This window comes from Euprymna scolopes, chromosome 41, assembly GCF_053919585.1.
Source record: "Euprymna scolopes isolate OS-2025 chromosome 41, ASM5391958v1, whole genome shotgun sequence".
NCBI classification, from domain to species: domain Eukaryota; kingdom Metazoa; phylum Mollusca; class Cephalopoda; order Sepiida; family Sepiolidae; genus Euprymna; species Euprymna scolopes.
The window spans coordinates 71,756,723-71,780,558 of NC_136522.1; the positions used below are offsets into that span (position 1 = coordinate 71,756,723).

Genomic DNA, 23,836 nt, shown 5'->3' on the forward strand with positions numbered 1-23,836 from the left:
ACACTACTATCTATGGTAGCACATCTAAGACTGTAAACGACCAAGTTCTCTCTGATTCTCTCTCCTCTGATCTTGACCAAGTGGTACAATGGGGAAAGAGGTGGCTTGTTACTTTTAATGCACCTAAAACCAACCTTTTATCTTTACATCATCAACGCTCTGATCCCCATCTGGCATCAATTGAAATGAATGGCTCTCGCCTTGGGGGGGGGCCTCATATTTTGACAAGCTTCTGGGCTTGACCTTTACTCCTGATCTTAAATGGAACACATACATTCAATCCGTTGTCAAGGCCGCTGGAAAAATGGTGGGATCCTTCTATCGATCAAGTAGATATCTCACTGCTGATGCAATTCTCTATCTATATAAGAGCCAGGTACGTCCAAGGATGGAGTACTGTTGTCACATCTGGGCAGGAGCTGCTAGAACGGACTTATCCTGCCTTGATAGAGTTCAAAATAGACTTCGTAGCCTCGTAGAGGATGTCCTTTTCTCTTCCCTGCAACCTCTATCTCACAGAAGAGATGTTGCGAGTTTGTCTCTGCTTTATCGTTATTTCTCAGCTGAGCTCCATTCTATGGTCCCCCCTCGCCAAACTTTCACAAGAAACATCCGTCTAGCAGAAATCACTATCACTAATTTCTCCCACTCTTTATCTGTGCCTAAACCTAAACGTAGATTCCATGAGCAAAGCTTCTTTCTTAGAACTGCACACCTGTGGAATTGTCTTCCGATTTTCTGCTTTCCAGCTGACTTACAATATGGTTGTTTTCAAGTCTAACGTAAACAAGTTTTTGATGAGCCGTTCCATATAAGTTAACAAATTTACTGAACCTCCATTACTAACGATTACTATATTGTCCAATTTCTATTGTACACTCTTTAACCCTTATCCTCGAGTAGCCTCTTGGCGTTGATAAGTGGTGATGCCTATGTAAAAAAAAAAAAATCTTGTGAAAATCTGTCGCCTTTGTCAAAAGTTTTTGCGAAACATACAAACATACATACATACAAACATACATGCATTTAAACAGACAGGTGAGATTTATATTATAGATGATGACCAATGTTTTTTTTTAATTATTGATTGTTTTGATTTGAGAGCAACCCAGTCTATTTCAGATTTACAATTAAGCTTGATTGTGACACTATGGTGTCATGAATGCTTGCAACAAGGTGCATATTGCAATGAGGAGGGTGTTTGACCAGCAAGGATGGAGTGGAGGGGTGCAGAGAAATGCAAAGACTTAGCTAGCAAAATAGGACAAACTGCCGAGCTGTCATTATGGGTTTGTTACATGCAAGCCAGATGGTATACTGTCTCAAAAATGGGGACAGAAGTGGAATTATCTCCGAGACGCCAGAGGAGATGTTTGTATTAGAAGGGACATTGCTGATAAGGGCCGGACTCAGTGCTGGGCGAAAGAAACCCAGAGGACTTCCAGTAGATATCAGTCTGAGCAACCACCCCCTCCCAGGAAAGGGAGAGAGGGAGAGGTGTTGAGTGGTTGAAACAAAGAGAGGTCCTGAGAGTAAAAGAAAAAGGATGTTTTTAACTATTGTAGAACAGTTAAGGTAGCAGGGTTAGTTCAGAGAAAGCAAGGAAAACATGGAAAGAGATACTAAAAATGTAATTTAGAGAAAGAGGAATAAATAAAGACCTGGCCAGAGATAGGTTAGTTTAGAAATCAATTTCTTAAAGCTGTCCAATATATGCCAGCATGTAAAATGGACCTTAAAATTATGATGATGATGTTTTTCTTTTTCTTTTACCCAAGAGATTCGCCGACTTCAAATTGATGAAATCTTAAATTTGATTGGCACTTTCGATCAATATCAGAGAGTCATCTACTGCCTGCTTTGTTTTGTTATATTCCGTCTACCATTCTGTGTTGTCTCCGAATCCATTAATCCCTCCGCTAGTCCGATCAGCTTGCTGCAAAATGAAGAGTCCTCACCACAAAGAAACAGAACTCCGGTTTATAACAATAACAAACGAGGGAGAGGTGGGGGAAAAAGGGTTGGATTTAGAAAAAAGAATTCTAAAAGGATTCGAGTGATAGCCAGCAATGGCTGGGCTGGTCAGATGCTCCTCAATCTGGGGGCCCTAAGGGCCTGATTGTTACATATAGGGGTTTCATTAAAAGAGAATCTTAGAGATAAAGAGATGTTGTTGTAAGAGACTTAGAGAGATTGTTCATGTTATCATCAGAAGGCACTACCGCATGGGGATTAGGATTTACTGAAAGGTTTGTAGGTAGTTTGTGGTGAAGTGTGCTGGGAAGTTGTTTGAGGAAGTACCTTTAGAGTTTCATTAAAAGAGTCTTATTATAAGTGATGTTGTATCTTAGTGAGAGACTTAGAGAGATTGTTCATGTTATGAGAGATTGTTCATGTTATTACGATTCTTATATATTAAATGTTCATTCCTTTGACGTGTAGAAGAAGAAAGCTCTTTGGAGGGAGGAGATAGTGTTCAGACAGTCTTAGTGTAGATATGAGATGTCGAGACGTGTATGTAATGACATTTTATAACACAGATATATAATACAATTTTCACTTTACCTTTTTGTAAGAATCACAAACACAAGACAAGCTTTACAAAACACCTGATGGGTTTATTTCTTCACGACCGGTCGTGGTTTTCTCATCAAGAATTCAAAGCTTCACATTTTAGTTTCAAAGTGATCGTCTCGCTTCCTAGACGTTCGAATTCCCAGACCCTCTCTGAGTTTCTCACTGACTGTCTCTAACTAACTAACTCTCACTTCCTATATTGAGAAATCCATGCATGTCCGGCCAACGTGACTAAAATTCACATGCCATCAACATGCGTGGACTTGCACGTTTCCTGAACATTCTGATTTTTCAAGAACCTATTTTTTCTTTATTTTCACAAAGGAATTCAACCTACATATCTAATAGTAGCTGTTATGAACTAATTAAATTAATAAATAGTTTGTTATTGCTATAAACCGGAGTTCTTTTTGTTTGTGGTGATGACTCTTCATTTTGCAGCAAGCTGACTGGACTAGCGGAGGAATTAATGAACCCGGAGACTACACAGAATGGAAGACGATTCCGTTGAGAGGCAAAGCGCCCCACCATGGAAACACAATGGGTGAAGATGATCAGAAACACTAGAGGATGACCTCCAATCAGTAGTGGAATGGGGACAAAAATGGATGGTCACGTTCAATGCCGCCAAGACAAAACTGGTTTCATTCAATAATTACAAGAAACCTTCTCTACCACCTATAGCAATGGCCAACGACTCTTTATCTGAGAGTACGTCTCTCAAGCTCCTTGGCCTAACGTTCACAAGAAACATGAGTTGGAACAATTACATCGAGGGCATTGCCAGGGCCGCTGCGAGGAAGGTGGGCTCTCTCTACCGTGCTAGAAAACTTCTAACACCCAAAAGTATCCTGTACCTCTATAAGGCCACTATTCGCCCATGTATGGAGTATTGCTGTCATATTTGGGCTGGTGCATCGGCTACTAGTCTCTCGCTCCTTGACAGGGTTCAAAAGAGAGTCGCAAATCTGATAGGCCCTGAACTGGCATCTAAGCTTCAGCCTCTGTCCCATCGTCCAAACGTTGCATCCCTCTGCCTGTTCTACAAGTATTATAATGGTGAATGCTCTGAAGAACTGCAAGCACTTGTGCCCCCACGACGTGAACACCCTCGACAGACCCGACAAGCTGCAAAATCCCACCCCCACACTGTAGAGATCCCTAGATGTAAAAGATCTTTCTACTCCAGTAGTTTCTTCTCCAGAACTGCTAGACTTTGGAATTCCATTCCAGGTCACTGCTTCCCCAACTGTACTGACATGCATAAGTTCAAGTGCAACGTGAACCAACATCTCGCTGCCCTAATCCCTACATAGTACCTCAGTAGATGTTTGCCCTGATAGTAGCCCCCTACACCAAAGTGGCAATGTGCCTTGTTTGGGGTGAAAATGTAATAAAAAAAATAAAAAAAATAAAAAATTTATTCAACCTATATTTTTTTATCCAGATTATTTCTAAGAATTGAATAGTTTATTTATTATTTATTTCATCCGAATTAACAATTTACTGGACATTCCATTTAAACCTATTGTTCTTTAAAACTTATGTCCAGGGTTCGATTTCTGCTTTCTCTCACTTTATTTTCATTTTAACTAATCTCTCTATTTTTATACTTACATGAAAAGGGGACAGCCCTTATTGTGTAACACTGATGTTATGTTAACTAGCCTGTGTTAATGGGAAATCTGTGACTTTACTTGTCTGGACATGTATCGTTCACTGCTGTAGTCAGTCATCTCAATTTAGACAGTAGCTGTTATGAAGTAATTAAATTAATAAATAGTTTGTTATTGCTATAAACCAGAGTTCTTTTTGTTTGTGGTGATGACTCTTCATTTTGCAGCAAGCTGACTGGACTAGCGGAGGGATTAATGAACCCGGAGACTACACAGAATGGGAGACGATTCCGTTGAGAGGCAAAGCGCCCCACCATGGAAACACAATGGGTGAAGATGATCAACAAGGCCAACTTGTGACGGGACAACGTACGATTGAAAGAGCACCTGTCATATCGGGTGCAGTCCGACGAAGTTAGAGACACCCGGTGTGGTTGGTGCTGTTCGACCTCATTGTATGATGCCCCAGCGGCAGCCAAGAGAAGCAACATATCAACCAAAAACCAAACCCATTACAAAGGAGGAACTCAACCACGATGTCAGACAACTGATGGCTAGCCAACATGTTAAAAGGTATTGCAACACAAACTTAGGGTTGTGCACGTTTTGTGCACTCAGAGCATCAGAGTGTAATTTCCAGTGACCAGTGAGTGTCAGTTTACATTTTAAAAGGGTCCATTACTTGATGAGGTAAAAGTGTAGCCACTGGGACTTAGGGTTGGTGCACATCATTTTGCCATATGTCCGGCCCATCGAGCCCAGCACTTGGTATAACAGTTTACGCACCTATCCGTAAGTGATAGCTTAACATAAAAAGCAAGAAAAAAAGTGCATCGAAACATGTAAACTTTATTTTATGTAGTTGTTTTTTTTTATATAGAAAATAATTTTTTTACAATTTCTAACAATTTTAATAGTAAATCCTAGCCATTACAAGGCTGATTTTGATCTCGGTAGTTCGAATTGAGTTGTCTCCCTTTATTTATGAAACATGATGGATCCAGACACAACATTCCCGCTTCCTCGTGAAATTTGATTTTCTTAGTATTAAAATAAAAACGTACTCGATCAATGTACGTGAATTTTGGAATATGGCATTTTCGTTCTATGCTGGATACATACATCGGTATTTTTTTACTTTACTCAACATTCACCGTTAAATTAACAAGTCTTTTGGTTTTCGGGTATGCTGAAAACGAATATCACATTTAAATTTGGAGCAGACAAGTAGTTTTCTGGATATTAAGACCTTTATTATCCAATGTAATCCCTTTCATTGGCAGCCATGTTTTTCCCCAACTGAACAAGTACTAATGTGCATAGGTGTTACAAAAAAAAACCTCCTCCTCATGTTAAGAATGGCGACCGCCACTGACATTTATTATGTAATACATTGGAAAAAATGTCTTAATATCCAGAAAACTACTTGTCTGTCCCAAATTTGAATGTGATATTCGTTCTCAGCATACCCGAAAACATATGCAGTCGTCATTTGAAAGATGCGTGTTGAGTTGTACTTAAAAATAAAAATTAACCAATCATAAAGATTTTTCTGCACTTGGGGGGGGGGTAAATTTTTTCCTGGTTTCCACCATAACATTTTCCTTTTCGAATGACTACTATTAACTGGTTTTCGGGTATGGTGAAAACGAATATCGCATTTAAATTTTCTGCAAAGAAATAGTTTTCCGGATATTAATCAATGTAATTCCTTATGTTATAAATGGTGACCATTGTTGTACGCGCAAGCGCGCGCATATTTTAGTCATTTTAAACGGAAACGTTAAGTTGGAAACCAAGTTAAAAAAAAAAAAAAAATTTTTTAATTAGGTTGAATTGTGGACTTGTGTCTTAAAAGTTTAAAAGAAAAAAAAAATTTGAAATAAATTCACAATATGAAACAGGGAAATAAAAAAAAAAGTCTAGTGAGGAAAAGCCCAACCACCATTATTGTTAGGCAATGACATGTGACGAGTTATATTAATGTTCTGATTTAAGCACGCACACATACCCGCCGTCCTTCCCAAACCGGACCGACCCAATTACAACTAACACTCCCTCACCTGCATTGCTGCCCGCTGGCAGATTTGTTAACTCATATAACTCACATTTCCCGTCGTTTCATTGTAAATTCGTTGTTAATGCTTGCTACATTTAAATTAATTTGTTCTTGGTTAATGTAGGAGAAACAATTCGGTGCTTGTTAAGATGAGAGTCGACAGATCGATTTAAAAAAAAAACTGCCGTTTTAAGCAAAAACAATATTACGTACTTAATTGTCATGCCGAAAATAGTAATCTATCCAAAAATTACGAAAATTCATCGTGTAGAAATTTATTTCTAGTTAAAAAAAAGTACTGTTGCCACATTTGGGCTGGTGCTTCTGCTACTAGTCTCTCACTACTGGACAGGGTTCAAAAGAAAGCTGCCAACCTGGTAGGTTCTGAACTGTCATCTAAGCTTCAGCCTCTGTCCCATCGACGAAATGTTGCATCCCTCTGCCTGTTCTACTAGTATTTTAATAATGAATGCTCTGATGAACTACAAACACTTGTACCCACTCGACGTAAATACCCCCAACAAATCCGACAAGCAGCCAAATCCCACCCTTTCACAGTAGGGATCCCTAGATCTAAGAAAGCCTTCTACTCTAATAGTTTCCTCCCTAGAACTGCTAAACCTTGGAACCCCCTTCCAGGTTCCTGCTTTCCTAACTGTACTGACATGCAGAAGTTCAAGTGTAAAATGAACAGACATCTTGCTGCTCATCTCCCTTCATAATATCCCTGCAACTTACGTGCTCTATAGTAGCCTCCTACTTCAAAGTGGCAATGTGTCTTGTTTGGGGTGAAAAATGAATTTTTTAAAAAAATTTTAAAAAGTAATTTTTACAGAAAATTGGGTAAAATTGCATTTTTCTTAGACATTATAAAGTAGATAGTGAAGAGTCTACACGCAGGGAACATAACTCTGAAACGAATTTTAAATTACTTGTTCATGGCTGCAATATTTGTTGTCTATAGCGATAGACTTTTTCTTTTTTTTTTTTTTTGCTAAAAACACAGTAACAGTTTTTCTACTTGACTTACGTACTTGTCGTGTCGAAAATAGTAAATCGAAAAATTAGGAAAATTCATCAAGGATAACCCCCACCACTATCAGGTTGGCGACTCTCTTTTGAATCCTGTCCAGGAGTGAGAGACTAGTAGCAGATGCACTAGCCTTAATGTGACAACAATACTCCATACATTATTTTTTTTTATTTTTTTAATTACATTTTCACCCCAAACAAGGCACATTGCCACTTTGGTGTAGAGGGCTACTATCAGGGGCAGCAACTACTGGGGCACTATGTTGAGATTTGGGCAGCAAGATGTCGGTTCACGTTACACTTGAACTTCTGCATGTCAGTACAGTTGGGGACGCAGGGACCTGGAATGGAATTCCAGAGTCTAGCGGTTCTGGGGAAGAAACTACTGGAGTAGAAAGATCTTTTACATCTAGGGATCTCTACTGTGTGGGGGTGGGATTTTGCAGCCTGTCAGGTTTGTCGAGGATGTCTACATCGTGAGGGCACAAGTGTCTGCAGTTCGTCAGAGCATTCACCATTAAAATACTTGTAGAACAGGCAGAGGGATGCAACGTTTTGTCGATGGGACAGAGGCTGAAGCTTAGATGCCAGTTCAGGGCCTATCAGGTTGGCGACTCTCTTTTGAACCTTGTCTAGGAGCGAGAGACTAGCAGTAGATGCACCAGCCCAAATGTGGCAGCAATACTCCATACATGGGCGAATGGTTGCCTTATAGAGGTACAGGATACTTTCAGGTGTCAGTAGTTTTCTAGCACGGTAAAGAGAGCCTACCTTCTTCGCAGTGGCCCTGGCAATGTTTTCAATGTAATTGTTCCAACTCATGTTTTCTGTAAAGGTTAGGCCAAGCAGTTTGAAAGATGTACTCTCAGATAGAGAGTCACTGGCATTGGTGGCAGAGAAGGTTTCTTGTAGTTATTGAAGGAAACCAGCTTAGTCTTGGCAGCATTGAATGTGACCATCCATTTTTGTCCCCATTCCACTACAGATTCGAGGTTATCCTCTAGTGTTTTTGCCATTTCTTTAGTTGTGTTCATTTGTTTTCCTGTCATGACTGTTATAGAGCGTGGTGTCATCAGCATATATACCCATCTCAGAGGCAGTTTTGTCGGGGAGGTCATTAATAAATATTAGGAACAATAGAGGTCCAAGGATAGACCCCTGAGGCACTCCCGCATTTATATCATATTGTTTAGATGTACGACCGTCGAGGACAACCTGGATTTTTCTCTTATCTAAGAAGGATTTAATTATGTTAAGTATTCTACCAGTGATACTGTATGATCTAATCTTCCTGAGGAGACCCTCATGCCATACCCAAGTCAAGTGAATGGTGGCTTTGTAGAAGTAGCAGGATACTTTCAGGCGTAAGTAACTTTCTAGCACGGTAGAGAGAGCCCACCTTCTATGTGCAGTGTACGAATATAGACTCCCAGTCCGTGCGTGTGTCTGTCTGAGTCCTTACGACAGAGTGGAAGATAACCAGACATGTTAAAGGAACAGCAAAACATATAAACAGTTTCAGAGATTTTAAACTATGTTGATCGATAGAAAATTAAATTAAATTAAACTCTTAGAAAAAAAGTTGGAATTAAGGTGTCTCCTTTTATTTATTAAAATGGCGGATCAAGACACCCCGTTCTTACTTCATTATAAAATTTTATTTTCGTAGTTACAAAAAAAAAAAAAAATACATGATCAAACGTTTCTAAATTTTTGAGATGAGGATTGGATATTATTTGGATTCATCGGGCTACACTAGTTCGACAAAATACACCCGAAGAAGGTCAGAGGTTACATCGACCGCAACGTTGTGAAAATCACACTCAAGATGAGAACAGCAGTCCGATGAACCCAAATAATACTAAGTAATTGATCAATTTACGTGATTTTTTGAATATGATATTTTCGTTGTGGCGGATATGTTGAACATAGAGGGTTTTTTTTTGTTTTTTTGTTTTTTGTTTTTGTTTTTTTGTATTTATTTATTTTTAAATTAATTTGAATTCTGGATTTGTATCCAAAAATTATTTGTTGTGACATTTGCCTCTTTTCAATTTCTTGGTCGTTAACTATACTACCCTTTTGCACCAAAATGTTTTCGGTAGTTTTAAATGACACGTATATTTCATAAAACTGTGTAGGGGTGTGGGGATAGAAAACTAATAACTCATCACCATCGATGTCTTCCCCCACCCCTGAACTGCCAAAACAAAGGCAAGTCAAAAAAAAAAAAAATTGAACTTTCTTGGACTTTGACAATGTTAAAATAAACACGTTATCAATCCCACCCCCCCCCCTTTCCTGCACGCCCATCTTTGCCTCGTCGAGCACTTGTTGGCTCGTCGAAGGCCTTTTTATCGTTTTAATGCTTTTGCTGCAGACGTAACATTTATTTTGTCCTCTTTAAGCCGAAAAAAAAGGAGGGGGAAAAAGGCAGGAACCATTTTTCCCATCTCAGCTCAGAAGAAAGAGAGAGAGAGAAAAAAAAAGTCTACGAGAAGTTCACAACTTTCAGCTAAACAATTCTTACCGAAAAACAGAAACGTTTGGTTCCAAACCAATTTTCTGTTTTTCATATTTTTTTTTCCGGGAATTCTTCTTTCAGTGCTGATAATTTTTTTGTTAAGTCATGAAGATTTCTATTTTTTGGTCGCTTCTTTTGAGTTGTACGTCTTTTGTATTCTTGGTAGATGGTAAGTTTTTGTTTGTTTTTAACGTTTCCTCATATTAATGTTTAAAAAAAAAAAAAAATCCTGCGCACTTTTTTTTTAGCACTAATTATTTTGGTGCCGATAGCCTGGGACCCCCTCATTGGCGAATACCGACGTAACCGAGGCAAACTTTTCAAGTCGAACTAATCCCCCCCTTTTTCTTTTAATTTTTTAAAATTTAAATTGGTACTTATGGCGGCAATTAAGCAAAATAAAATAAAAATATAAAGTTATCACGTGCTCGTTACAGAAAGATATATTCCAAAAATCACGTGAATCAACTATTTTATTTAAAACTAAAAATTTTCGACTTTTATCGATTTTATTACTTAACTGCATTTAATGTAAGTTGTTTTCACCTCAACTTCAAGTTGTCTCCCCTTTTTATTTGATCGGATTTAATCATGGCGGACGAAAACACGTCGACTCCGTACTCACTTATTTTCTCGAATAAACGTAATTTGATCAAATTGCGTTATTTTTGGAATATGTCATCTTCGTTCCGTGACTGGTACGTACATCAGACTTTTCTATATTTTAATTTTAAATGCCATCGGTGCCAATTTGAATAAGTACCCGCCCCCACCTTGTTTTTATATAGCATTTAAGTTTTACGCTATATTTTTTTTTTTTTTTTTTTTTTTTTTGAGATCTTCCGTTCAAAACATACGTACAAACCTTTTCGATATTTTCATTTTTAATTTCTTTATTAAACTGTTAGGTGAAAGTACAAAAAAACGCCCTCCCTTCGCTATGTTAAGTTTCTAAATGTTTCAGCACGGTCCGTACTCTCCATAAGTTCTCTACTTTAAACTGTTCAAGTTTTAGACCGTAAATTTCTTTAGGCTGCTGATCTAAGTGTAGTAGCTGTTTTTATTCAGCGAAGTGTTAGATATTTTTTTTAACTTGGGTTTTCCCCATTAACCCCCCCCCCCCCCGGTCAATTGTGGCCTGAACTCTTACCTGCAAATGGTTGGGTTTTTTTTTTTTTTTTTTTTTTTTTTTTTAAGTTCTTAAGAACGGCTTTTGGAATACTTACCCTTTGCAGGTAAGTCTTCAGTGGGACAATGCGGCCACATTGATCAAAAACCAACCCGACATTGTTTATTTTATCCTTGTAATAAGAAACTTGCTTGGTTCGTGCTCCATGACTTATATCAAAGTGGAGTTTGACTCCAAAAGGCCATTCTTACAGGCATTATCTCCTCTCTAAAGATCCAGAGGTGGATTGTTTTTCTTTTTGTTTACCACGTGCCCCTCCCCCCCCCCTTCTTGGAGGGTTAGGGACTGCATTCCCTAACATGACCTCGTGTCACGCCCAGTATTAGAAAGGGATAAACTATGCTCTCCCAACATGTAAACATCGGTCCCAATAGCACTGACTACTAAAAAAAAAAAAAATAAATAAAACCTGACCAGGGCACATGAGAATCCATATCGACACTCCTTAGTGTTGAATTTAAAATTTAAAGTCCTAGATAACAGGACGAAAGCATTTTTTTATAGGGATTTTGCAGTATACAAAACTTAAAACTTGTGTGTGTATATATATATATATATATATATATATATATATATATATATATAATGTTACCAAAGGCAAGATAAGTTTCTGTTCTGCCTTTTTGGGTAAGTTTTGTGCGGTTTAACATTTTAAAGCGTCTATTTAATTCGAAACACAAGTAGTGCGTGAGTTTGAACAAGATGGCCGACGTCAGCCGTTCATCCGAAAAGTCTCGATAATCGCTTAAACCATGCAAACAAAACGAGGTACTTCTGCATTTATCAACCCACGATTTCCACGAAGTTACTCGGTGTGCCCAACAGATGACGGGAAGAACCGGAGACTGTCAAGCAATTTTCTAGATATCAAGACTTTTTTTTTTTTTTTTTTTTTCAATATTAATGAATTTGAGACTTTGTAAGGCTCGCCCAGCCGTTTCCGGTTTTCCCCGTCATCTGCCGGGCACACCCGAGTAACTTCGTTGAAATTGCAGGTCGATAAATGCAAAAGCACGCAAGACGAAAAGTAATTCGGAAATATAGGCGACCATAATTGCGACCATGCCGGTGTGGGTTGAAAACTTAGCCTCGATGTAGAAATATTCCGATTACCAAACAACCGGACCTTGTTTTTTGTTAAATATATTTAAAAAAAAAAAAAAAATTGTTCAGCAGTTTCACATTCTTTCGTATAAATTTGCTTATTTTAAACTAAAACAAAGTCCGGTTTGATAATCGGGACATTTTCATATCGAGGCTAGGTTTTCAGACACCGGTACGCCACGGTCGCACTGAATCACCTTAAACAGCACTCGTGTGGTATATCCTCGTGTCATTAACTCGGCTACACGCGAATACTCTAATTAAAAAAAAAAAAAAAAAAAAAAAAAGTGGGGGGGGGGGCAACTATTAGGACAGGATCTCGTGAAAAAACCGAACCATAATACTCGACTTGGTTCAATCGTATTATAAGGACTGTAAAATCGGTGCTAAGTCTGAAATGTTTTTTGTCCCGAAATAAAATTTGGGACTTATGCAGAATACGGAACGTTGTTCAAGCTCTGCAAGTTTACTTGTGTTTTTGCTGACCGTTCTTCCGCTTCACGATGAATGCCTTGAAGTCCCTTCTAACTAATGGTTTTACTTTTAAAATAAACGTATTTAGCTTTTTCAGAGTAACAGAAAAATATGAAAACTGGTAAATCAAAGGCCGGTACTGGTCGCGGTAAGAGTTCCCTGCCGAACACCCTCAAAAAACAATAATTTCTCCCCGCGCAGCCGCAAAGGACATGTTTTAGTTGCCATAATAATGTGTAGTAATGTCTTCAATATTCATAAACAGTAAAACAATGTCGATAAAAAGTGTTGTTACTATGGCAACTAAAACATGTCCTTTGCGGCTGCGCGGGGAGAAATTGTTTTTTGAGGGTGTTAGGCAGGGAACTCTTACCGCGACCAGTACCCAAAGGCCTTTTCCAGGGCATTCATTGAGGCAGAACAGTCAGCAGAAAACGAAAGTAAACTTACAGAACTTTAACAAAGCCGTAAATGTTAAAGGCAAGATACGTTTAATCTTCTACCTACTTGGATAAGATAGTGTTTTAACTTATTTTAAAGCGTAACAGTATTGGAAAATGTGTATCCGTTCATATCCTATAGGCTTTTGTGGTTCTTCTCAGTTGATTAGCTGTCATATTTTGTCGGATATATACTGGAGTGAAAACAATAAGAATATACTATTGTCATAACCCTAGTAATAAACACGGTTCGGGCGTAATGATACAATATTAAGAACTGACCTTGTGTCAAAATTTGGTCTTATGGGGAGGCAAGTAACCAAGCTAAAATAGCGTTATTTAAACCCCCATTTTTAACATGGGGAGGGTTGGGGCATAATTAGCTATTCTGTACTTTCATCTAACAATGAATGCAACTGATAAAAATTAATTTACCTTGAAAATAATAACTTAAACTTTGCCTTTTGGGGGGGGGGGTATCTTATCCACTCCTCCCTCCCTTCAAAAAATGTTACTAAAGGCAAAATTAGCAACAAAATCCAACCCCTTCACTGAGGTCCTTAAATGCCAGAAAGCTTTCTACTCTAATAATTTCTTTCCTCGAACAGCTAGACTTTGGAATTCCATACCTGCTTCCCTGGCTGCATTGATATGCAGAAGTTTAAATGTAATATAAACCAACATCTTTATCTTTGCTAGGCACAGTCCCAAATAATAATCCCCTATGTCCAAGTGGTGGTATGCCTTGTTAGGGGGTGAACGTGAGTAAAAAAAAAAAAAAAAAAAAAAAAAAAAAAATGTACATCCATATAACAGTGTATTGAATTCAAGTTAATTGAACTTGAAAATCCTAATGACCCCCCCCCCTCCTCTCCACAAAAAGTCCAAATTTAGTGTTTAATGTCTGGTACACTTCAACAGGTTTACAAAGATGTCCAAAGGAGGAAGTATAAAAAACTAATAAATATATACTTTCGTATATAAAATCGACATAATAGGAACAGCATGACTAGTAAAAAAAAAAATATATTTTTAAAGAAAAAAAGTATTTTTAAAGAAAAAATCCTTTCTGATTACCATACTAAAAAAAAAACTAACATGATTTTGAAAGCTGTTATGAAAATTATCCAAACAATTCATACTTTGACCTAACAATTAAAACAATGTACCAAACTGTGAAAAAAAACAAATGGCAAAATTTTACCAACGGCAAGTTACTGTTCTGTTTCCATTTTCCATTCCTATTCTGAGATTTATGGCGTGTTAAGTAAAAATTGTTACTGTTGGAATAAATTTTAATGTCTTGATAAAAGGCTAGGGGGTGACATACAGTACAGCTTAGACAAAAGGTATTCCTAGCATGGTTTTTTTTTTTTCTTTTTTTCTTTTTTGAAAAATTGCTAAAAATTTAACTTGAATGTTATGAAGGAAAGAAAGCGACCCGTTCTGTTATGTGCAAACTAACCACGTAATAAACAAAAATACTAAGTAACTTGCAAATCCTATGCCAAAACGGTTGTGCATGTTATTAGTGAATTTGTAAGGTTGTCTGTAGGCGCCTAAACTCGGTCTTATCGAAGTGAAGAGATCCAGTATATAGTGTTTTTATTTGTCCAGGTTACTATTCTGGTTACCGTGTAGGTGTGTTTGCATTTAGAAGCATAAGAATAGAATCCTCGTATATGTACTGTGCAAGGATTATTTTGTAAGCTTTTATGAAAGCATAGAAATAGAATCAAAATGGAAACCAATTTGATAGAAAAGTTTTTCGTGCTATTTGTATGCAAAGTCAGCCATGTTGGTGCAAGCTGAGATGTTCATTTTAGTGACTATTGGCTATTCCTAAAATTAAGTGTATACAATTGCAAACGTTCTATCACACAAATGTGTATATGACCTTGTTAGTGTGTAAAAAGTCTCTACCAAACTCCTCGTCTGCAGAACTGCAATTTCCAAATATAGGGTATTTGGATTTGTAGCACACATTGGAGTTGGTTTTTAGCCAGTAAAATAACTGCTAAAGAGGTCAAAATTGGAGAAAAAATAACCTTGGCCTAACATTAGTCGACTATAGCCGTTCTTTTTCTGTGCATGCGTTAAGTTATTGGTTAAACGATGTTTTTTGCAGTTTTTGTATATCCATCGATTTAGGTCGTAAGCTAATGGATAAAGCTGGAGAGGTAGGTTTTGGTTTCGACTATCTGATGGTACACAATGGTTTTTTTTCATTTACTTTTGAAATCACATTAGGTACAATATAATAATCGATAGAGAATTGGCTCTAATAATACAAATACAAATGAAGTCTGCATGAATTAAAATATATTAAAGTGTATTTTATAACCGGGGGGGGGGGGACGCTGACCTGCTCGTTAAAAATAGTAAAAAAATTCTCTTTATGTATGAATGTAAATCCTTTACAATGTTTTAATCCGACAAAAATTAAATATATCTAAACACAATCCTCATATAGTTACAGAATTTATGGTGGCTTGTTTCCATTCCTATTCTTTCTGAGATTTATGGCATGTTAAAAAGTTGTGACTGAAATAAATTTTGATTTTTTTTTTTTTTTTTTTTTTTTTTTTTTTTTTTTTCTAAAAGGTTAAGGGTGACGTGCAGTACAGTTTAAACAAGAGATTCCTTTTCCATTTGTATTTTTATTTTTTTCCAATTTTCAAAATTGGAAGCGGCTTTTAAAAGGTCACCGTGTTTTTTCTGTCTCCGAAATTTAACTTATTAGCCTCATTTTGGCAGCATTCCATTAGAAACTAAACGTGTTTCAATCTTTTTTCAATTATTAAAGCTTCAATTTTTTTTTTTCTTCTCGCCTTCAACTTTCCCTGGTACTATCAGATCAGGCTGTTTGAAGATACCGGTTTCCTGATCTAAAACATACCAAAGATTTTGGGGTGTTTAATTTTTTCTTTTTAATCCCCATTTTATCTGACAAATTAACATTTGAGTTACATTGGTTTCTGCATTTAAGGATTTAAGATTTCGGCTGTGTTCAGCATTGCCGCGTTCTGGTATAATTTTTTTTTTTTTCCTCTTGTATTCCAACTTCACCTAATATTTGTTCTGGCATTCTTCCTGGTGCTCCTAATATTATTGGTATTACCATGTAGTGATTTTTTTCGTGTTTTTATACTCCTATTAGTTATCTGTTCCATTGTTGAGTTTATTCGAAAATTCATAAACTCTCCTGGTGCTACCAGATTAGGCTGTCTGAAGATCCCGGCTTTCTGACTTAAAAGTTCACCAAACCTTTTTTTTTTTTTTTTTTTTTTTTTTGAGGCACAGAGTTCCCTTTGCAAAACGTTTCTCTATGAAACAACCAAACATGTCTTTGAGGGGTGGGTGGGTAGTGTCTACCTTTTCGAGGCTGGGGGTAGTGTCTGCCTTATATTGTAGGAATATAATCTATACGATCATGATACTAATGGTTGTGAAGAGCCCACAGTAAAATGATGTCAAAGATTGTAGAGAGCTAACGAAGCATAATTATATGGTAAAAACGATATAGACCTAGTAAGTAGGTAGAAAGTGGTGGTTGAAGGTCAATCATTTTGAGAACAAATGTAACAGTGAATATGAGCACGTTGGAAATTATCAGCAGCAGCAAAGGATGGCTGGCTTGCAAAGATTATCAGCAGCAGCAAAGGATGGCTGGCTTGCAAAGATTAGCAGCAGCAGCCGAAAAAATGTGCATGTGCAAACTAGTGAGTGTGCAGAAAAGGAGAAAAAAACTGCACCATGTGATAGAAAAGTGCAGGTCGAAGAAAATGGATGCGTAAAGTTGAGGATGAGATTAGGCAGACTGGTCGGAGGAAAGAGAAATGCGAGCCAGTCCAGATGAAAATGTGCGACTAGGTGTTTTGACAGAGAAACGGTAATAAATGCTTATGTTAGAGAGAAAAAATGCTGACCTGAAATTTTATTTCTTTCCAGTTTTATTTTTATGAATTACTAAAATGTTACGCAAAGGTTACCAAGAAGTGTTTTCCAGAAAGTAGTGTCACTAGTGAGGCCTTCGTGTCCTTCGTTTTCCTGTCCTTGAGTAATGATGGTACAATATACTCAAAGAATATCTATTCTGCTTGCTTCTTTCTTTGTTAGTTCGTACGTTATGCTTTGAAAAAAGGGCCAAATAAAATTTTTAAAGGCGAAACTGCTTCAAAAAAAAAAATGGCCAAATTTACAAAATTTGTCTTTAAAAAAAACAAAACAAAACCCTAATCAGGAAACCCTGAACAAGATGAGTTATTTTTTTATTTTTTTTTATTTTATTTTTTTTTTTTTTTTTTTTACAGTGATCACCACTTATCAAGGCCCGGAAGCCACTCAGGGATAAGGGTTATTGCAAGTACATTACGTTAGTGTGGAGATTTGATGAAGTGTTTACTTAAGGGGGCGGTTCATTAGGAATTTGTTAACATTGGACTTGAACACATCCAAGTTGTAGTCCGGTGGGAAGCAGGCAGACGGAACAGTTCCACAGGCATGCAGTTCTAAGAAAGAAGCTATTTTAATCTTTGTATTGAACTATGTAGTACAATACTGTGTATTTGTACGTATTTTCTCATTTGAATCCGTTTTATATTTAAAATTTAAAATACATTAAATTTAAAAGACATTATTTTCACGGAAATGTTATTCATATTTGTATTTTTTTTTTTTTTTTGTACAAATAACTATGTGGGGGGGGGGCATCAGTTAGCATGCCATACCAATAGGCAAAGATCGAGTTCAAATCCTATCCAAGCATAATTATTTTCACTGTACAATTCAGAACGTTTCTGTCAAGATACTTTACAGAAATTAAGGTAGTGGGCAACACGAGATAACCCTGCTAATAGTTAGAACCAATTAAACTATTAGGTAAAGTTGTATATAAATGAGGACCACACCCACACACACACACACACACACACACACACACACACACACACAAATTATATAAATGTTTTTATGTTGAACTTTATTTTGTCAATCTGTTATGTCCATTGAAGGGGGAAAGCAAGAAAACGTAAGATAGGTTTTCAATGCGATGAAAATTCATATTTCATATTGGGGAAACCAAGAATTGCAACCATTCAGAAATAAATTCGATTGGAAAAAAAAATCTTTTTACCCAAAGTATCAGCTTTTGTTGAAACATTTTTTGATTAAAATATATTCCTCATTCCGTGGAATTTCTCTCAAATCTGCTGGTACAAATAAGTATCCCACGTTTAGAATTAGCTGGCAGCCTGGCCTTACTTAAACTAATACACGTAAACCTAATTTATGCAGATTGTGTATGATGGTACCTTTTTTTTTTTTTTTTTTTTTATTTAACTCCAAAAAAAAAAAATTAAAAGTACACCTGGGCCTGAACAGGGAACCATTCAATCTGTAGTCGAATGCTTTACCACTAAGCTATAAGATTATAATAAATCTGCTTTTTTAAGAAGAAATGATTTGCTAAGATTTTATTTTCTTCCTTGGCCAGTATAACATAAAATATACCCCCTGTAAACATTTATTTTTATTTCTAAGAGAAAATCAATTTTTAAAATTGGATTATTTTCGATACTTATCTGCTGAATTTTTGTACAAAACATATCTAAGAACACTGCCAGACGTATAAAATACTTTTGTGTGAAATTTGCAAAGGATAGGCTCAGTCTTTTCAGAACCTAAGTGGAGCTCACACGCAGTGACTTTATATAATGGAGGTTTGAGGGGGAGGGGGCTTCCATAATTTAGAAGCCACACTTACAGAAGCATCTCAAATGGGAGCTGTGTAGCAAGATATTTGTTCCCATTACGTTTAAATTTCTGCATGCTGGTATAGTTGTGGGGGGGGGGGACGCAGAGCAGGAAGAATTCTGAAGAGCTAGGAGGTTGAGAAAAGATCCATTAGAGTAGAATGCTTTCTGATATCTGGGGTGAAGGGGTGGGATTTTGTTTGTCGGGGGGGGCACTCCATTGAATGTACTTGTAAAATTAGCACATTATCTTCAGCAGTTGTATTTTTTTCTCTCTAACTTTAGGATGAAGTATTTCCTCTCGGATTAAAATTTTTTAAGTTTGGGATTGGCATTGTGGTTTCATTTTTCTTTTTTTTTTTTTTCTCATGATTTAATAATAAACCAAATTTTTTTTTCACCCTAGTCCCAAATAATGACCTTTCTTCAACTTTTTTTTTTTTTTTTGGAGGTACTGGTAACCTATTTATAATTGAGTGGCGTGCCCAGCTTTGCTAAGTCGTAAAATACTAAAATACGCTTAAATATATTTTGATTCGTGCAGATTCCATATTTATTAGAGCCAATTCTCTATTGAATATTATATTGTACCTAGTATATAGTGATTTCAAGATTGTCAAAGAGTGACTTGGGTGCCATCAGCTAGAATCGAAACCAAAACATTTTGCCCTCCAGCTGCATTCCTTATCATTTGAGCTATCGACAGATAAGATTTAAAATTAAACCACTTCAAGCTAAAAATGAATTTGCTTATGCGTAAAACTGATAGAAATATGTTGGCAAGTTGAAATGAACATTTTTGCATTTCGACTGTCAACATCTTTCTGTACACATTATTCATTCATCCAAACAAAGATTTTACTTGTTATAAACCATCCTTGGTGTATGATTATTTCCTGTTAATTTCGGTGTTCTGGTTAAATATTTTTATACATAAACGCATGCATACATCTACTGTTTATTTATTTATTTATTTATTATATATGTATGTATGTATGTATATATAAAATACTAGTTTTATTTTGGTGTTTACCCCCCCCCCTTTGTGCTGATTTTGAAACTATATTCAAAACTACATTCATACATGCTCTTCGAAGCAACACTATTTTTGTACTGTACTAGCAAGGAGACCCGACGTTGCCCCCGCATTGAATGCGAATCAACAAACGTAACACTTTGAATACTTTTGTCATCAAAAGCAGAAACCTAACACAAGTTTCCTCGATATTATTTCTAGTCAACTCTATCAATCTGTTTAGAAGTGCATTTAGGATTGCACAATGCTTGCCTCACTAGAGACATCCCTTCTGCCCCTCCCCCCCCCCCACACACACACCCAGGCAGACATCTTACAGAGAGGAGAGGGAGTATCTATTATCTATGGAGCAAGGAAAGTATGTCATTCTTAGACCTCCTTTCAAATCTAAAGTCTATTTCATTTAAAGTTGTTGATTTTTATCAGAGCGTGAAGGGAAAATGTCAATTGTGTTCGTGGAGTGGGAGGTGGTCTTATTGTGAGCTTGTTTGTATGCATACGCGCGTGCGTTTGGAGGATTGGTTTCTCCTGTGGAAAGCAACTATTTAAGTCGCCTGACGAGGACTTTTGATTTTAACCATTTGTCCGAAACATTACCATTACATTACGACTATGTAAATTTATTTATAATAAAAATCTTCTTATTGAGCATCCTTAATAACCTTGTTCAATTCATGAGTTATAACTCTTGAATACTTTGTGTGTGTGCGTGTGTGTGTGTGTGTGTGTGATTGAAATTTTGAAGTGTTTCCAAGATTAATTTTACAGTATTGTGCAATCTAAACTCCATATAAATATTTATATCAATGGTTATGACAATTCCAAATCAGATATAAAAACTGAATGATAGAACAGTATAAATGAAAATTTGGAGTAAAATTAGGTAAATTAATAAATTTGCTGTAGTTTTAATTTACCGAATTAACCCAAAATTTTAATTTATATAATATATAATGACTTTGTGTCTGTGAGGAACAATTTCTACCAAACTACTGTTAGTTTTTGGTCTAGACTTGAAACTTGATATAGAGGATATTCGGACCTGTGGAACTATTTGGGTTTTCAGCCAGTAAAAATATCTGCTAAAGGGTGAAAATTGAAAGAAAAAAAAATTGGAACTTCGTAGGTGTAAGTCGACTAAACATAGAACCTAAAAACATTCTTTTCTATTTGGATACCAAAAATCCATATTTTTTTTTTGTTCCAACCCTTATTTTCTTTGTCCCTTAAAATTAATCTTTAAAATATATATTTTCTATGCGCTGAATAGCAAAATTATTTCAAATCAGGATAAGTATTTTGCAAATTACTTTTTCTGAGATGAGCCTACATCGAAAATTCATGGATAAAGGAAATTACTTTTAATGTGCTTATTTACTTTGCAGTTAGACACTAAGGTCGTTTTTTAATGTGGAGAAGGGAACAAAAATCAAAATTCTCAGTCGTGAAGAATTTCTTCTCCACAGAACAAGAAATTGAAATGTAGCATCTGAAAAACAGATACTACACTTTGAGATATTAAATCTCTTATTCAAGCTAAAATTACCATGTAAGTTTAAACTGAACAAAGAACTTAGGCACAAGGCCAACTCAAAAAGAGGGGAAACGTTGGTCATCCTTGTCACTCCAGTTCACCATAATACTGCATTCACCCTTTCATACTGGTGGACGTCCTATTTAGAGCCCAATTGTTAAAAACATTTTTTATTTACGTCATGAACTTTCAGAAAATTATTTTTTCTGAATGAAATATAAATATAAAAAAAACTGTCAATTCTCTCTCTCTATATATATATATATATATATATATATATATATATATATATATATATAAATAAAGCGGTGCGCACATTTTTGTATGTCCAGCAAAGGCTTTTGGGTGGGGGGGGGTCTTAGAACTGTTTATATACCATCTAGATTGTAATATCTACGATTTGGGAACGCACGTCCTGTCTAGACTTATTTTGATCAACTTTTAAAAAATTTGCGCTAATCCGTTGTCATGTGTTTGTTTTTATTTTTATTATAAATAAAGCAAAACTAACTGAAACGAAATGAGTTCCTTGGCTTTTGCACCGAGGACGTCCAGAAAGCAAATCAGCTTTGATCAATGCAGTGAAAACGTCATATCGGACAATTGCTATTCATTTGGACACTCATATTTTTTTTTTTTTTTTTTTTATGGGAGCTGGTTTTCCCCCAAACAACTTTGGGAAACTAAACAAAACCAAAAATACTGGCTCGCAGCCAAAGTTAAGTGCGGCATTTCATTTCCCGTATGTGATGTTTGACCTCATTAAATTTACGCATCTGTCAAACTTTTTAAGCGTTTGATTAGGCTTTTCACTTCAGTCATGGTCGAGTAGTATGAAGGTAGCTTTTCACGCTTTCTCTGGGTTCGAGTTCAAGCCTACCTGCTTACAGTTGTCCTGGATGTGACCTTAAACTATATCCAGTGGTGAGGCCCCAGCTTGTGGGCTTTGGGGAGTGTGGAGCCACCCTTTAATTACCATTGCTCCCAGGTCCACTCTGACCCGGAGTGGTAGTACCTGTTAGGGTTCCAACTATGGGTTAAATAGAAACCGACTTGAAAACAACAAATATATTCTATTAAAAATTTTTTCTTCCGAATCTTTGGATTTGGCATTAAATAACCCAAAAACGGTTGATATGCCGTAAAACAACCAACCAACCTGCATACAACTTTAAAAAAATTTTTTTTCCTTTTTTTTGTCCACCTTCAAACACACGGGTAACACTGGGTACCCTGGCTTCTAGCAGGGGTGCCCGGCGTTGCTCGGGTGTTTGGAGGTGTATACTGTGCAAAAAAACAAAAAATGGTTAATTTTTTAAAACTTTGACCCCTATTATGACCCCTTAAAATTTAGTTTCGGGCTCAAATCACTTTATTAAGTTAGTTCCAGGTTCAAGGAACCTATATCTAAAATTTCAAGTGTCTAGACCCAAAATTGTCGGAGTTTGGTAGAGTTCTTAAAGGTCAAATCGTTGAAATTTGACCCCTTAACAGCCAAATATCTGGCTGACACCCGTCACATCGATTTTTTTTTTCCCAAATCTCAGTACCCGGTATTTCAAATTTCGAGTCTATAGACTAAAAATTGACAGTTATTGCGTAGGGAAATATACAGACACAGACACATGTTCACTTTTATAGATATATAGATATAAGGCAAAATGTGTGGTGTGCACATTTATTTTTTGTATGTCCGGCAAAGGTTTTTTTTTGGGGGGGGGGGTTAATGTTTCTTATAACTTTATATACTCCCTAGATTATATCTACGATTTACAAAACGAGGTCGTCTATCTCTTATTTCAGTGACTTTTACACACAATTTTTATGGTATTTCCTGATCTTTGCGGGTTTGTTTGTTTAAGTGAAACTTAATCTGCAGCAATTCTCCAGAAAAGCAATGAGCTTTGACCAATGCAGGCAAAACCAGTCATATCAGACAATTGCTATTCATTTGGACAATCCCTTTTTAAGGGGAACTGACTTTCCCCAACAACTTGGAGAAACTGGCTTGCAGCCAAAGTTGAGTACGAGATTTCATTCCTCTATGGTGTGATGTTTGACCGCATTAAATTTACGCACCTGTCAAACTTTTTGATCGTTTAATTTCCACCATTCTCACTTCGTAGCGTCGAGGTAAGTTATCAGGCTATTGACCTCAAGGCTTAGGGTTCAAAACTACCTACTTACCAAAACCTCTTTTACACCTCCAAACACCCGAAAGCTTTCTAGAAGGCTTTCTAATCTTTCCCATTTTTCTTTTTGGCGTCGTCTGAGGAAGTCTCTTTGACTGAAACAGATAGCTATTTGTAGTGTCCATATGTAACTGTTTACTCTCAAAAAAAAAAAAAATATATATATATATATGGAAATTCTGAATGAAGATACAGAAACAGTTCTCATATCCACAGCAATATGAGTAATGCTCCATTTTTTTCTACCTGAATAGATCAGTGGGGATGTTAACTCTATTGCAGATATTGACAGTGTGAGACTCTAAA

At 36.5% G+C, this 23,836-nt stretch overlaps 1 protein-coding gene across 3 annotated transcripts in view; it reads left to right on the forward strand.

The window, feature by feature from the left end:
- The first annotated feature begins 4,628 nt into the window (after positions 1–4,628).
- The window catches only part of LOC145266616 (microsomal triglyceride transfer protein large subunit-like), a 60,015-nt gene continuing 40,807 nt past the window's right edge, over positions 4,629–23,836 (forward strand). Inside the window, exon 1 of one of the 3 annotated variants that reach the window (XM_080122522.1) lies at positions 4,629–4,766. In XM_080122522.1, coding sequence (XP_079978648.1) covers positions 4,757–4,766 — 10 coding nt within the window. In that variant the 5' untranslated portion in view covers positions 4,629–4,756. Of the gene's footprint in view, positions 4,767–9,584; positions 9,978–10,374; positions 10,507–23,836 lie in introns of those variants that run through there. The other 2 variants (XM_080122521.1, XM_080122523.1) reach the window with 2 other exon arrangements.